Genomic DNA, 16,978 nt, shown 5'->3' on the forward strand with positions numbered 1-16,978 from the left:
AGTGTGTGGGTGTGTGTGTGTGTGTTAGTAGGAAAAAGATGTGCAGTGTGGGCAATATTTTTGGTGTGTCCGAATTTGACGAGACTTGCTTGGGCTTTGTTGTTTTTTATTACAAGAATATTGAAAATATTTTTGGTTTTCACTGAAACATGAAAAAAAAAAGACATTGGGGGATATTGTCTACTCTCGTTTGGTTCAATAGCCTCAACATCCACTCAGACCAACACTTGTTCAGTAAGACACTCACACAAAATGCAAAGTCATAGACTAAACGTCATTACTAACACAGTATTTGTCGATGACACGTTCACGGACATCACGCACGCACCCACTCACTCACTCACACACACCGCTGTCAGCATACGATCCTGGATAAAAATATTAAGCAGACTTGCAAACCGCATCTATTTCACATTGATCACAAAGAGCGCACAACATGAGTTGACTGATATAAATACTGAGATTGGTGACTACAACACACACCGTCGTAAAAATAATTAGGTCAACAGATTAGGAACCGTAGCAATTTATGCACTCATGTTGGGAATTAAAAGGTTTGGAACGCGGCACATGAATAAAACCCGCGCAATCGCGTGAGCATAATTACGACCGCAGGGTAACACGGCATACAATACTACATGAAAGGATACTCCCCATAGCGGATCCTTGGTTACCATGGCAACAGCAGATTTGCTTTTCCATCCGTGTTTAAGGGAGGGCATGGACTAGGAAGGTGAATAATCAGAATTGGAATCCAGAAAGTAGTATCAGTCGATGGTTGCGTTGGCCCGGGCTTCGTTTTCGTGAGCAGGCTTTGTGACAGGAAATGTTTTCATTCTACAAAAATAATCTGGTGATGAGGTAAGTGAGAGTGCAACTATCCGTGGAAAACAAAAAGAGCCACTTGACTCCACCGGGCGCACTGCTGTGGCATCGAGGAGCAGCGAGGTGGTAAGCCCTTCAGTGATCAAGTCAATGAGATCATTCCGGGAGAGGACCTTTGTGGCGGGAATGTAGGATTCGGCAGACTACCTCTTCGTTGTTAGTGTTCAGTACATGTCACCTTAGCGAGGTCCCGGTTTGTGTCCGGCCTCAGTTGTCCTTGGCCAGGTAGCCCATGTGCGCATTGGTGAGGAAGTCACAGGTTGGGATGCTACAGATGGCTTGGTGGATGTTCATGGCTGTGATTTCTCTTGGAGCCCTGGAAAATAAGCGGTTTTGCATTGCAGTTTAAGAGTCAAAATTGCCATTTTGCACTTCAGTTAAACATATCGGAATATAAACCTGCAAAAGGGCGTTTATGCAGGAACACGCTGAGCCGTCAAATCCCCGAATGTTCGCTGGTTACACCCATAACGCAACATTCATTCATTATTGCTCAAAATATTTGAAAAAGAAATCATCATAATTGGCCAACGTTACCATAGGTTTGATTTCCTTCCGCTCCCTTCATGCAGGACCCTGGAAGGCAGGAGCGCAGCAACCCCGCTGGCTCTCTCGTAACCGTTTGGGCAAAAGTGTCCTGCTTGTGTGTGAGCTTGTCTTTGTCCCGAACTGAAGCATGAATTACCACAAAGTATGTCTGAAGTGTTGATGGCCGATGTGTGGTTCAATTCAGTTGAGTCAGTGCGTCTACTAGCTGCCTTCTGCATCAATGTACACTCCGCTAATCTCACTTTGGGGATGTCAGACGGTTTGCATCGTTGCGCTGGGCCGTAATGAAAGTCGTTGAGAAGCAAAATTGCTCCACGAAAGAAGAAAATGTTATTTTAAGCTTTGTTCATGTAATATTGTGTGTGTGTGTGTGTGTGTGTATTTAATTTTTTTAAAAAACATTTCAACCTGAATATTCATGATTAAAATGATATGAAAATTTATTGCAAGAACCCCAAGCTATGGCTCATGTAAATCTGATTAGTTCTTGTTTCTTGGGACATTTTGATGAAAGTGTCACAGCAGTACTGTTTCATGAAGACAGCTGAGAGCTCTTTTAAAATATAAAAAATACTACCAAGTTTTTTTTTTAATCGTAAACACAACGGATTCAGAATACTACACGTCCTGCGCATGAAGGATGGAGCAGGTTGCGTGTTATACTTGAACTGACCTGTTGTGAGGGGATTTGGCAAAGGCATCAGCCAGAGCTTCTCTCAGGATGTCACTGGCCAACTGCTGTGTTGCCTGCAGTGTACAAACACATCCACACGCTTTAAGTCATGAGAAGAAGGAACACATGGCTCTGCAAAGCACAAGGTGAAGCGTGCAGCACTGTGGGGGGAGAGTGGGGTGTGGCACACTGTATAATTCATCTCTCAATCCGCGTCAAGTGCAGGAAAATGGAGGCTCTGCAGTCACATGTGACTGACCTTCACAATCATGTCTTCGATCACCGGAGCAAAGAGGTTCTTCTCCACCTCCACTGGCTGGAAAGTGATCCCAATCTGAGAGAGACAAATTCAAGTCTGTCGGTTATATTCTCCCGTGTACGTTAAGTCGGAAAAGATTCACGGCATTGTCGATTTAGCTCGGCGCTTCACGCCGAGAGAAACAGTTTTTAGTTCAAGATGTTCCGAACCTGCTGAGCTGCTTCATCGACAAACTGGGCCGCCATGCAAGGCCCCAAGAAGAACTTGGGCTCCGTGTCGGCCTCCGGTTCCTCCTCCTTGACCTTGAGTTTTGGCGGCGGTGTCACAGTGACGATGTCTATGATCTCGTCGTCGGCCTCCTCCGGTTCGGTCTTCAGGAGGGCTTGCATCTGCTCCAACCGCAGCACCAGCTCATCACTGCTGCTCAGCGTGGTGGGACACTCTGCGGATAGATTCCCTCGTATAAATGCTCTAACCCAGTTGTTTTAAATGTAAAAAGGTTTTCCAGTTCATGGTATGCACTGTTGAAATCATTAAAAAAAAAAAAAAGACAGAGAAGCAACAAATACATTCCAGGCACACATACCTGGTTCGCTGTCAATCTGCGTGAGGACGTCCTCTATGGATTCGTCGTCATTCTTGTGCTGGGGTTCGGGGTCGGGCGGGGTGTAGCCCCTTTGCCGACACCACTGAACTACCTCTCTGGTCTTTGGGGGCGTCAGAGCCTGGAGGCGAGGTGCGTGATCCAACACATTCTGGATGATTCGCTTGACGGCCACCGCTCGCTGAAGCTACAAACAGACATACGTGCAGTGTACATCTTATTTATTTTAAATTGCAATGCAGCGTTTTGACTGACAATTAACTAGAGCATCCATCATGGGTTCATTCAAACAAATAATTCAAATTTAAAGCTTTTCTAGTACTTTGTGGTTGTTTTCAAGCATCTCAAAGAATTAGTATTCTGTGTAGAATTTACTTTACTGCCATAAACACATTAAATTAAATAGAATATGACATCACGCCCCAAAATGTTTTTCTTTTGTATTATTTGGAGAATGAAATTCAAATATTTTCATTTTTTTGTACTAACAAGCAAAGTGTTTGAATTTTTAAAAGAAATCACATGTATTAATCAACATTTATGAAAGACGACTTTAATCTATTCCATGAACTTCGCCTTGACCTGCTGAGGATGCGCTCCGAGTACATTTTAAATAAATTTGTCAATTAAATATTGCCTTCTGGGCTTGTGTGAAAGGCGTTTTCGGAGGCAGAGAGTGCTACAGCATGGGATCGATGAAACAATTAAGAGGCAAGGCAGATACACACATCTGAGTAGACGTGAAGACATGACGCAAGCAGAAAGCTAGCTGACTCAGGGTGTGCGGCGAGGCAAATGGTGGAATGACCCGAAAATATGACGTGGTTCAATTCCCGCTTTATTAGAAACTGCTGTTTATTAAGCCGTAGGTGCTGCAGGGTTTAAGTAAGGGATTGCAAAATAAATGGAAAATGACCAAGCTGGAAAATAGCGACTTACCTCTGATGCCCTCCGTTTTCCAATATTCCAAGAATAATACTGTTCTGTTGAAGAGGCACAGAACGGATGCGAGTCTTCAGCTAAATGGGAAGAAACGTAGACGCAAATGTCAACTCGAATGACTGCCCTTGCCGTTTGCATATTTCGTGTGCAGCGTCTAATTCAGCCAAATGTAACGCTCACTTACACTTATCTGGCACAATCAGCGGGAACTTCTTCACCACAGCTGTCAGCAGCTGCATCATGGTCTCGATGTGCTCCGTGCTGAGGAAAGAGCAATTCATTATCGACTCATTCGTGAAGATAATCTTTTCCATTCTGATGCATGCATGTACACACACATATTTATTTTATATATGATTTTTTTTTAAATCACTGTGAGTGTAACAGAAGCAGCAGCCGCCCATACTTGATGAGGTCATGCGTAGAATGATCTGCGCCTTGTTCCTGCTTGACCGTGGTAGCTGCAGACAGAACGTGGACAGATGTGGGGATGGGGCCCGGGGGTGACGGACCGGCTGTAACAGCTGTGCCAGCACACGGCTCCGTCTTCACTGTAGCAATGGCAAAGTGGCAAAGTGTCATTCATCTAACACACCTTCTCTGGCCTGGATGAGTCTGGAGTACAGGATGTATTAGGATATTTACAGAAATATTCAGCCATATAATTTCAGCGTATGTTTACTGTTGTGGTTGACATTTGTTAGGATGTAGAATTTTACTGCATCCCATTTAACTTAATGGTGTGATAGTACAACACGCACATGACCGGGCACTATTCTTTTGTATCAGATGACAGGGACATTTGCTGTTGGCAACCGGTGTGGAGGAGGTAATAACGGCTGTCATTGAAAGAGTGTTTTGTGCTTTGGGAAGCTCTGACATGTTTTGACTATGCAACACATCGCCAAATGCAAAATGAAGTATCAATGGAATTGGAAGTGTTAGTGGAAGACAAAAACATTTCCAGAAGAAGCCGTACGTAAAACTCACTTTCAGAAGGCATCTTACCTTTGCCAAGAGGCATGAGTATGGTCTGCATTGGTCCCGACCCACTGGCCACCCCAAGCTGCTTGAACTGGTTAGCAGGGATTGTCAAGACGGTCTGCTGTGAGTTGGAACCTCCAGAGTGGATTTTCAGCATGCCTGTTTTCATATGAAAAACACTTTAGTGATATCATCATGATCATATTTAGGGAGCTCATTTCAGCCTACCTGATATGGTTGAAGTCGTCTTTCCCCCTCCCGTCGCCATTCCACTGGCCAGTGATGCGGCGGTGACCAGTGACGCGCTACCGCTTTTGGGCACCACAGCACCCGCGCTCTTTGCCATGCTGACAACGGGCATGCTGGCAACGCCTTTGGTGACGTTTACCGTCGCACCAGCTGAACCGGGAGCACTTTTGGCCAGTGCGGCAGAGTTTGCGGCACCTTTGACTAAGGTGGCCATGGCGGTCTTGGACAAACCGCCGCCTGCTGCAGCACTGGCGCTCTTAGCCGCATTGATCACCGCTGCTTGATTGGCTGCCATTAGGAGAGAGTGGTACTGCGAGGCAGACTTCGGACCATCAGAAGCCTGCATCAAACACAGAAAGCATTTGTTCATTCGTCTCACAGAGAGTTTACACAATTTCCTTAACTATGCCAAAAGGAAAGAGCTGCTGAGTGATCCTTTGGTGTATCAAAAAGTGTTTCTTTTATGCCAAAGCCACTGGGACTTGGTGCTGGCTTTAAATTTTAGGTTAATGAAGTCTTTCCATTTGCTCATGTTGAATCACCACAACTCGGCTTTTCACACGTGAACAATTTCTGCACTTCCAGGAGGCATTACCTTTTTTATTTCTTTTAGTTTTTTCAAATTCAAGCATGTCACTCTATATGTCTGCACTTTGACCGTGCCTCTTGCGTGCTGATGCAAGTGGAAGAAAGGAAACGACTCAAGAAACTAACCTGCTGCTGGTTGCCAGCTGGCACAGTGCTGACTGAGCTCGGAGTGGAACTAGCGGCAGTGATGACGCCGCCGGTCATTCTCAGTGTAGTCATCCCCGGTTTGGACAAGTGGCCTGCTGTGGTCACCGTCTTCACAGAGCCGTCCGATAACTTCACTTGAGCACTCTGGGAACCGCCAGCCATCTGATGTTTGTTGTAACACAAATATTATGTTTTCCTACAGCCAAGGGCTCTACAGCTACCTCACAGATTTTTTTGTTTGTTTTTGAGATTATTCTTATTGGGGTTTTTTAGAGTAGAAACAAGTCAAAATGGTGTTACCTTCTATGTCGCATTGTTGTATGCTGTGCTTATGTGTGTTGCTACCCGGTGTGTGTTAATATCTCTTTCTTCTCTCTCATTTCTTTTTGTTTTACGTGTCACTTTGTGTGTGGGTCAGAAAATAGCCTCTGCGATAAATGGGGGTTCATTATATCCTGTACTTTACACATTCAATTTAATAAGGAGGGAAGGTAGATGCAACAAAAGTTCTGAACGCGATCAAAAAGGTAGAGAGGAGTTTCCTACCTGAGCCAGAATGGCAGCCTTCTGTCCAGCTGTGACTCTGATGGCCTGCTGAGGAGCGGTCGATGGAGATGACGTAGCATGTGCCGCTGCACCAGAACTCCCCTGCTTCCCTGACCCGTGCGATGACTGGCCCACCAGAAATGTGCCCTAAAAATAGACATGGGATGCGAAGGCACCAAAAACATTGCATCGTTTCGTTATCAATAAGTGATACGTTTCCTAAGCCCAATGACTGAACCGATAGCAGTTCTGAGATTTGTGAACTGTGGATTTGATGGCTCAATGCAAAGGTGGCACTGTTCTAAAACAGTTCTAAAAGTGGCTACTGGATAAGTGCTGCTTCAAGCATTTGGAAAGTCTCCATCCATGGACTAGAATAAAATATTAGAGATGATGGAAATGAATCTTGCATGTCCTACCACTGTATAAAAAGCACATCCCTACCCGCAGTATCGAAAAGATGTCAGACATTCATTGAATGAGTCTCCCAACACGTTTGATTCAAATATAAAATGGAATAGTACCGTTGAGCATAGTATGTAACATGTCTAAAGTTTGCATCATAATTGTACCCACCTGAGGGGTCTGTTTCAGGATGTATGATGTGTATGACAGGTTGGAAGGCAAACTGCTGGATGAGGAAGTTGAAGAAGTCTGTGTGCCCCCTGCGCCCGCTGACGAGCTGCTCTGAGACTGCTGACCTTAATTAGACAGGGGCACACCAGGCACAAATCTCGTTGAGAATTGTCTCAATCCTTTTCATCAAAAACGTTTTTCTTTCTTTCATGTGCTGTGTGAAGCCTCTAGTTTGCAATGGGGGGCGGGGGGGGGGGGGGGGGGGGGTTAACAGATCACGGATGACTCAAAGTCCAGGGGAAATGAAAAGCTATCTGAATCTGGAGCTGCCACCAAAATACCCTGTAGAAGCGATGGGGAAGTTGTTTCCTCAAGGATAACTGGTCTAACCTTGACTAACAGTGACCGATTTAATACAGGGCCGGAGGGCATGTAGGAAATGTCAGGGTAAAATGCTTTTGGCCAGGATGCTAACCCTGGATACTGACTCAGCAATTTTAGATTGCCCTCCTCGTTGATGTCATCATCATAAGAGCATTACTGTTGTTGATATGCCTGTTGCTGTGCCCATTGTTCTCTCGTCCTTTTAATGAACTTGCACTTTGTAGTTGACCTGGCATTGCTTTTAAAACATTCCTTAAAAAAAAGTACAGAACTTACTTTGTACATGATAAAGCCATAAAGAAAGAATCAGCTTTATCTGACATATTTAGAATGACGGCCTAAGTCATGATTTAGCTATTATGATCCAATCAAAATATATAAATCGTCAGAATGATAATGTTACCGAAGATATTGTAAAAGTAGAATCTGAAAAAGTTCTTGCGTTGAATCCTAACAGCGGGGCTTGCCTAATCAGTAGTCCGGTTGAATAAAAGTGAAGAATTGCACAAGATTTCAGGAACAAACTCCGAGTTTCATCAGCTGAGAAAATTAATTCTCAATGAGAGAGAAGTGTCTCACATCTACAACGGGAAGCCAACATCACAGTGTGTCGCTTCAAAACCCGACTTATCACAAACTCGTAGGAGAACGTGAGTAACAAAACTAAGGCGATGTTGTAAGTTTCTGCATTGCACAGCAGTAAAAATAGGACAAAAAGTGTCTAACCTGCATTGGAGGCTCGGAGGATGGCTCCCTGTGGGATGAGAAGCAGCTTGCCCTTCCCTGAGGGGTTCTTGCTGTTGGTGGTCAGGTAGAGCTTCGTGCCCGGAGGCAAATTGGCAAGATTAGCCAGGTTGTTAGCAGGCAGTTGAAGAGTAGCCATCACTACATGCAAAATACGCAGAAGACGATTCACACATATAATAAACCGAAGAGGGAATTTGTGCACCAGAGTGAACTCTGACCTCCAGTCTTGCCACCTGAACCCCCGCCTGCCTTGGCGGTAACCTGTTGACCGGAGATGCCACTCGTTCCGCTGACTATGGCTTTTGCCACCCCCTGCGCCAACACCTGCTTCCCACCCACCACCTTAGAGACGGAGGGGTTCCCCTTGGCAACCAGAATCTGCCCACTGCTGATGGCCACCTGCTTCACTGCAGATTGCAGCGTTGAACTCACCGGAATACCTAACATCTAGTGACAGGAAGAGTTCCACATGAGCGTCCAACAACATAATATATACCGCATACTGCGTATACAGGGATATTCAGCTTTTGGGTAAAATTCCAGGATAAACCCGAAATGTGCTCTGACCTTTCCAGATGAATTTAATTTGACCGCTAAACTTTTGAATGTCCAAATATTCAATGTTTCAGTACTTTTTAGGTGAACGGTGTTCACTAACCATGTATTGACACAATACATTTCCAAGGAAGTCGACTTCGATACCTTTCTGTGGCCCTTCCAGTCTCTCCGTTATAACCTGCTGATGACACTGTGTGACACTAAGCTCAGTGACCACTTGCTGCTGAAAAGGGTTGGAGCAAAGTATTGTTGATATTTAGTTTGGCCTCATCTTGGTGTTTGATTTCAAAATGTGTACACCATTATAAAAAATTAAAAAAAGATTTTATTTTTTTCAATATCAATTTGAATTAAACCGACACATTAATTGGTTGATTCATGCATGAAACACTCGGTGTAAATTTTACCATTCAGGTGCTTGCCCTCCTTCTCCTCAGAGGGTGAAAATTGTAAAAGTTGACCTGCATAGGCTATAGAAGATTTTTGGTTCATCCTGATATTTGACCCAAATGCCCAATATCCCCATCTTTTTAGGTGAGTGATGAGCAATTGACACTAAAATGACCTTGTAAGACAGACCGACCTTGTTTGTTGTAGCCCCTGAACCTCCTCCCGTCTGTTTCTGAGCCGACATGGAGATCATATGTCCTCCTTTGACTGAAACAAATTGATGTGACGCTGTGGCAGCTGGTTGCTGTTGGGTAGTTACTGTCGAAGCCATCTGCTGTTGCTGCTGTTGCTGCTGCTGCTGTGTTGGTACTTCCCCAGGCTCTTGCTTAATGATAACCTGTAAGGAAACACATGCAGGAAGCACTTAGGTGTACCCATTCTACGGGTTGCAATTTTTAGACCTCGTCAGATATCACAAAAATATAAAAATCAAGTCTAGCATTTGACATGATCTGAGTTTCATGTTGCTAGGGTAAAACCTGAATTTTAAAAGTGTTGTTTTTCTCAGATTTTTGTAAATAGTCTATTTATACGATGTTTCATTTGCTTTCATATGAGATGAATGAACATAGAGAAAAAAAACATCATGTGCATAATAATTTGGAACACGGTGATTGGGCCTTGGCTCAATTATGGTTAAGAAATATTGACGTAGCCTGCTTGAATTAAAAAAAAAATAAAGAAAGAAGGATTGAAAGAAAAGACAACAAAATAAAGCTATGGTAAGACAAATGAATTTATGGGGTGAAATTAAGGTGTAAAAAAACAATCAATAAACAACTCACTTTCATTCCAGATGAGAGGAACGTGCCTGTGTGAACTTTGGGAGCTGGAGAGCGGGTTCCCTGAGCAGCAGATTGTTTGGCCGACGGACTTCCTGCGGAGTAATGTCCACATAAACGGAGGAAGTCATGAGAGCCATGACAGAGGATGCAGTTCCTGACATCTGCTTCAAATACTTTTAGCCAACTATGTTGTCAAGAGTGTATTTTCCTGGTAGAGCATCTTTGAGCTGGTGTTGTTATATCTTCACCTACGGCATTAAGTTCCGCAACACTCACATCAGCCACACAAGCTTTAGGGGAAAAAAAACAAAGCTATCTTGGTGAAAGGATTTTCAAGTTCATTGCGAGGCGGACGTGTTGGTGAGAATATAGAGTATCGGCTAAAAACTACACATCTTGTCAGCAGGCGAGGAATACTGAGTATGATTCCAATTTTCACCATTCTCCTCATATGAAACCCAATCCGGTCACCATGGCAACCTCTCATCCCGCATCCGTCCTGCTGCCTCATCACACATTTCAAATGGCAACGGTTGCAACGAGGCATGAAAAAAAAAAGCAGTGGGAGTGCTTGCAGTCTAAATTTGTGATGGTGAAACAGGACAGAGGATGTACAGAGATCAAAAGGGGAAAGAAAAAGGGACACTGGAGGGTTACAGTTACCAATAATACACGGCCTTTTTTAACTTGGGTGTGTGGGCGGCCAGACACCGCTTCTGCGGGTTTACTTCACAGCAAGTAGGAAGTGACGCGCTTACCTGCGGAGGCGGCCGACGAGGACGCCACACCGGTCACTTGGCCCGGCTTGTCCACAATGACGTAAGGGTTATTGAGCACCGAGGACGAACTCTGTTTGCTGTGGACAGGAGTGGAGGCGGTGGGTGTGCGAGGCAGCGGCGAATGGCTTGGCGTGGAGATTGGAGAACCTGTGCGACAGAGAGAGCGCAAGGGACCAGCTCTTTGGATACACCATTTTTTGATTGTGTGTAATTAATTGCAACGCCCCAGATATGACATGGGGTTGATTTAATTGCAGCTACAATATATAGGAGAGATAACATGTACACAAAATTAAGGCCCGACCTTTGGCAGAATAAAATCCTGACAACCGATTAATCGACTGATTAATGTTTAAAATTACATATATTTTTTTGGTCCATTTATACTTACAACAACAGGAAAGATGTGTTACATGTCGAACATTTGACTGTTTTACATCACTTTGTCCTTCAGTATTTGTTCAACTTTACAAAAGAGAAAAATCATCGTGTTAAATCAGCAGACCAATTAATCTCTGGGTTAGGCAAGTAAATGCACGGCAGCCATCTACTGGAGGTTGTGCATCAGTAAAGTTGTTTCCGAGGTTGAGATTTAAACTGGAGCAGAATCAGAAACCATCCCCACCCATTCCCCTTGTCGGTGAAGGAAATGACCACCAGGAGACGGCAGCTACCTGAAACAATTTTGCAGCTCATGGTTATCGGTTGGAACGTCTTCCCAGGTGACTCAGCGGGGCTCGGCGGTTGTCCTTGGGGAACAATCTTGCAACTTGCCGTAATGGGCTGGAAGGCCGAGTTGCCGTGGCAACCCAGAGTGATCCTGTCACTGGCTTGAGGTCGTGTCGGTGTGCGTTCCCCCGCTGAGACACTTGAGCGGTGACCCCCCGCTGACCTGCCCGTCTCTGCTTTGACTGAAGCTGGGACAAAGTTCAAAGAAAGAATATCATGTTTGTATGTTTATATACACTTTGGAAGATGTGACATTATGACTTATTATATTGAATCAATGTTCATTTAGGTTTACCTTTGTCGAAATTGGAATCATACGAGATGGGCGGACTGGAATGTCCGCAAGGCTGAGAGGAGACCGTCATTGGGCTCTTCGCTCTGTGGGTCACCTTGGAGGAAGATGGCTGCAATGGAAATTCTTCACCAAGAGAATTCCTTTGGAGCTCCACATCCACCACCTGGAACAAAAATAGCCGGTAAATAGTTTCTGAATCAAATAAATGTTACGAAAAAAAACCCCAAACATCTTACCGTCTCTGCCCCCAGTGTTTGCAGGCCAGTGTAAGTTCGGTCAAGCTGCAAAAAAAAAAAAAACACAAAGGCAATCAGCCCACTTAAAACTCATTCACTCCCAAAGACATTTTTAAACGTCTTTTCAGACATGGTCTAGAATTGACTGGTACTGAATGAGTTAAAAAGGTCAAATCTCATTTATGAATTTAAGGATGACATGGGTCTTACTTTCAATTGATGGATGATGTCGATACGTTTGTTGCGATGGTCTTTGAAGTGGATCTGGATCCTGACAGGAAACTCACCCCACCCTCGACGTGTTAAATGAAATGGAGGCTCACTGAGAATAGAAGCAAGGTCCCCACGTCATTCAAATGCACAAATTGTAAAAACATGCGTCATTTATTTATTTATGGTTATTAAATACTACATCATATACTATTTCCTGCAATGATGCATTGCATGTGTAAGAAAACTTGAATCAGACAGTAGCGCTTATGCTCCACAGTACCATGGCAAAGCGAAAAACCCGATCTGAACAATCCTGACGGATTTAAATCGCTGGCACACGGAACACACAAAACACGTGAATGGGAGTGGTTATTTTACTGGTTTGTCGACTGGTGACTCATAGCAGCTCCGTAGGTCTGATCGAGGGAGTGCTTCAAAATAAAGTAAAACATTTTCATCGTGTGAACTAGCTTCCATCTAAGTCAACGCAGCCTGTTCCACAACACTGGATGACTTCTGAATCATTCTAATATTTGAAAGTGCATGGAGGTCAGCGTGGCAGACGTATTGCTGACCTAGCTGCCACGGTAAATTCAAGTTTTGACTTGGCACCTCACATCGCTTCACGCACGATGGCTGCCGTTTGAACTTCATCATTGACTTCGCAAACAGAGCCCAGCTTGAATTCTCATTCGGACAACTCAGACGGCGTTTCGCAATCGAGGCTTCACTGAATGTTTGTGTGCCACACAGATCTCCTGTTACAAAGCTCTGTCATTTGAGTTTAGACATGCCCTAAATTTGCATGTTATTCTTCGGTGACTGCAAAACAAGTACATCACAAGGTGTGCCCACTTTGAGTCATACTGAGCGGCGTGACAACACTCGCCCACGCAGCCCGTGTGTACTTTTTTTTGTTTGTGGTGTCAAATGCGAAAAGGCTGGTGGTGGAACAGCACTGAGCTGTTGTTGAACTTGTGAGTTCAAACAAGTACCAAATAATCGAACGTCATGATTCCGCTGATATGTTGATTTTTTTTTCATTGCAGTGCGTCCTCCAATCAATACCTGACTGTCGCAGAGGATATTTCTTATTAAGCATCTCGTTTTCCTAGTTCCTTCAGGTTAGCTGGGGAGATTAGGAAAATTGAGGGGGTGGGGGGGAAGACAAACTAATGACCCAGAATAATGATTTCGGGTTGGAACGAAATACAGTATTCCCTGTAGACACATAAGAGCATGACGCGGCAGCAAACCTTAATTGGATCAAGTTTATTTTGTCCTGAGCTACCTGAGGCCTGAAGAAAAAAAATAAAAATAAATGAAGCGAGCGCTGATCGGCACTAACCTGACTTCCACCAGGTCATTGGGTTTATAGCTGGGGTGCAAGAAGAACCAGACTTTCTTGACAAAGTGGTCGATGCTGGGCTCCTTCCTGGAGCCTCTGACGTACACCATCCACTTATGAGTTGACTGGTCGTTCTCCTCCCGCTTATCGGGAGGAATGTATCTAAGAGGGGGTGGGGGGGCACAAAGGGTGGGGGTCAAAGTTTCAGTAAAAATAGGTTTTAGGCAACAGGGTTTCTATATAGAAACTTCAAGCGTTTATAAACGTATTTCTGCCTGTAAGTTGCAGCGGATATACAAAGTTTAAACACCCATGCACAAAAGCCAGGTTTTTGTGATGTGAAAACAAAAATGAGACCAAGATAGATCATTAATTTTAAAAAATTCCATATCCTTGTCCTTTTTTGTGTGTAAAAAGAATGAGTTACTGAGTGAAGAAAAACAGTTTTGGTTGAGCAAGTGCATTGGTGACGTTTCAACCATGTGACTGGCATGTGAGGGCCAGTGTGAGGAGCCTTTGAAATAAAAGGTGTTATCGTAGGTGATGTGGGCAGAAACTTTCCATTGTGAGCACATGCACTTACTGAGGAACTTAAGGACTGTGTAGTTCACCAAATCACATACTTGGAAACATTTCCCACGACGATTGTCTTCTTTGCGTAGAGTCTGGAAGCCTCATCGCTTAGGGTGTGGCACGTCATCCTCTGCTCATTTCCCAACTTTGTCGGCACACCAAAAGTGTCCTCCAACAAACAATAGGAATATATTCTAACTTTCTAAAGTACTTATGCTATTCGGCTAACAATAGGTTACATAGGCAAATAGCTCGAAATAATAATGGCACATTCCGGTTTCCTATGGCTTAGCGGTTGATGTAACATAATTGAACCTCCCAAAAAACTTTTGCCCTTCACCATCACATGACAATAAAAATACATCATAGACATGTGTCAACCTTTCCAGTGTTGCGACCCGGTCTCCGTTCATTCTTGCAGCTGTCCTCTCTCCATACTCCCTCAGCATCCTTTTCAGTACTGTCTCCGTGCTGCGAGAGAGATTCGGACTCAGACTGGACCAGAGAAGGCGTCTCGGAACCCTGGTTGAGAGGTGAAGAGGAACGAGAGGGAAATTCCAGGAATCGGCGGATGGCTGGATGGTTGAGCGCTCCGGAGTCACTCTTTGAGCTCTGTAAACATACAAAGAACCATTGTGGTGTGGAAAAAAAGTTGACTGCAGACTGGATATTAAAAATTGAGGGAATTACCTCCTGGAGCTTTGTCATCCCAGCATTGGCATAGAAATTGGCCACTATGCACGCTCTCAACTTGTCCATCATCCTTCGGGCTTCATTGAGTCGCTAAAACACAAAAAGATGATCTCTCTCTATTTTATTTTTTTCTGTGAAAATTAGAGACGATTGGACAATCTAGACTGTCGAGAATACAGGAAGAATAAAGAAGGTAAAAGACGCTGTCAGGGGTGACATAAAAGGACCACTTGAAGCAAAGTAAAAGCTTTATAGGGTGGTAATGACACCTGCCATGTTGTATAGTTTGGAGATTGTGGCAATGACCAGAAGACAGAAGATTTGGATTTTGGTGACATCATCTATAGTTGATCCTGACCATTTGATTGGCAGATATTCAGGGTCAGGGTCAGAAAGGTTTATTGAACATTGAACATAAAACATATACAGTAATAATTTGACAGAAAATAAGGTAGATAAAAAAAGTAAAAAGAAATAAATCAGTCTTCATTCAACACAGTTATTATGTTCAAGGGAGTAGGATGAAGTAAAAAACTTATCTAGTCCTACCCCGTTATGTGTTTATATCTACTAAATCATTTTTATATCAATCAGAAAAGAAAAAGTAAGAAGAAGTCTCCATTAAGGCTCATACTTTACCCTTAACCGTGATATTTTTACAACTTTTGGTTTGTATCGGGATTATATTATATTAGCTTTTTTTATCATAAATCTAGAGATGCACCTATAAAGGTTTATAATGAAATTAAACGATGCATGGTTAAAAGGATGCTGGAACTGGACGACCAAAAGGGAGATTCATGATGTGGTGAAGAAAAGAGTTCAAGCAGAAGATGCAGAGGGTGAGGAGAAATGGGGAGGTGACCCCGGAACAAAGTTAGGCAGAAAGGGGAAAGAACATAAAATATACAAGGAGCATTTACCTGACTAATAATATCTATTTCATGCTCTTTGTTCTTCATCTCCAAGGAGAACTGCTCAGTGATTATGGCTTCTATCTTCTGGACTGTAGCATCTCGAGCTAATAAAGAGAGGGAGGCGACATTTTTTTCAAACGCAACGAGAGCGAATTACTCAATGCATGTCATGACAAAAATCAGGTGTACAGTGTAGGTATGGAAGAACTTACCACTTAACTCCGCAGCTTTGTTTCGCTTGCTATTTTGGACTAGTGCAACGTCCTCGTAGTCGGGATCACCATCTTCTATTTTCCTTTTAATTCCCGACATGATTTTCTTTTTATCACCTGGGGAAGCACCAAAAAAAGGTGTCCAATTAAAACAAATCATACCGGTGCTCCAATATCACATACGTTTAGTCCCGATTTGACTTAAATCCCACAACGAAGTGTACACAGGGGCACATTATAAACGTGATCGTCAACGCTTTTCATATCTCGTCAGCTCAAAGTTGGGCAAATTGATTGTAGTTGCTCTTGCAGGTAGCAGCGCCGTGCTAGTATGCTAGCAAAACCTAGCACAGCGTTTTACGACACAAACGCGTTGGAGGCTACGATATAAACTTACTATAAAGCCTTGGAGTGAGTAGGAAGGTTCCTTTGCGGCGCCTTCCTTCTTATTTAATCGCTGCTGGCCGTTTAACTGTTACACTTTGCATCTTTCACACTCGTGTTTGGGGGGTGGGGGGGAATTGCTAAATCTCGATGTGGGCAAGAAAGCTAAATTGCGGATAGCTAGTCTTGGAAGTTCTTCGGAAATTCCACTAGGAGTCGCTATTGTACTAATTCGGGTGTTTGTAATAAATAATGTATACTGTACTGTCTACTCGTGTAATTTTTTATGGTTTATACTTATTTAACAGGGAATATAGTTGTTGAATTTATTATGTATTTGTTTTGATTTTATATACACGCTTTATAAAGACATATTTTTATGATTGTGATGTAATAAATAATGGGTATGGTGCCTTTTTTGTGCTTCTTATTCTAATTTTAATAGGTGAATGTATGTATTTGTTTTTTTCATTCGACGTACTATTTTAAAAAAAGAAAATTTATTTTTATTATATTGTCAAGTAATGAATGTGTATTGTGGATTTCCACACACAAACTCACTATTTTAATAAAGGTAATTTATTAGATGTTTTCATACTTTTTTTTCACGATGTAATGAATAAATGTATTTTTACTTACTGTACTACCTGCGGCTTCACCCTTCGTCTCTTTG

General features: G+C 43.3%; 1 protein-coding gene across 2 annotated transcripts; it reads right to left on the reverse strand.

Annotated features, from left to right (window-relative positions):
• Positions 1-89: 89 nt before the first annotated feature.
• On the reverse strand, positions 90-16,465 carry yeats2 (YEATS domain containing 2). Of its 2 annotated transcripts, none has more exons than XM_052088118.1 (29): positions 16,319-16,465; positions 15,922-16,038; positions 15,716-15,813; positions 14,790-14,882; positions 14,481-14,711; positions 14,150-14,268; positions 13,527-13,688; positions 12,176-12,287; positions 11,966-12,010; positions 11,730-11,892; positions 11,380-11,616; positions 10,685-10,852; positions 9,927-10,018; positions 9,275-9,478; positions 8,352-8,580; positions 8,113-8,271; positions 7,003-7,127; positions 6,427-6,573; positions 5,860-6,042; positions 5,125-5,485; positions 4,921-5,055; positions 4,319-4,463; positions 4,097-4,173; positions 3,910-3,989; positions 2,953-3,157; positions 2,576-2,808; positions 2,367-2,441; positions 2,108-2,181; positions 90-1,201 (listed from the first exon to the last, which is right to left on the reverse strand). In XM_052088118.1, exons 2-29 carry the CDS (start codon positions 16,019-16,021, stop codon positions 1,093-1,095), a joined length of 4,161 nt encoding a protein of 1,386 aa, XP_051944078.1. In that variant the 5' UTR covers positions 16,022-16,038; positions 16,319-16,465; the 3' UTR covers positions 90-1,092. The 2 variants fall into 2 exon arrangements, with proteins under 2 accessions (XP_051944078.1, XP_051944077.1); XM_052088117.1 differs by having other exon boundaries at positions 11,380-11,622.
• Between the last annotated feature and the right edge of the window lie 513 nt (positions 16,466-16,978).

The sequence above is a fragment of the Hippocampus zosterae genome, chromosome 15 (genome assembly GCF_025434085.1).
Source record: "Hippocampus zosterae strain Florida chromosome 15, ASM2543408v3, whole genome shotgun sequence".
Taxonomy (NCBI): domain Eukaryota; kingdom Metazoa; phylum Chordata; class Actinopteri; order Syngnathiformes; family Syngnathidae; genus Hippocampus; species Hippocampus zosterae.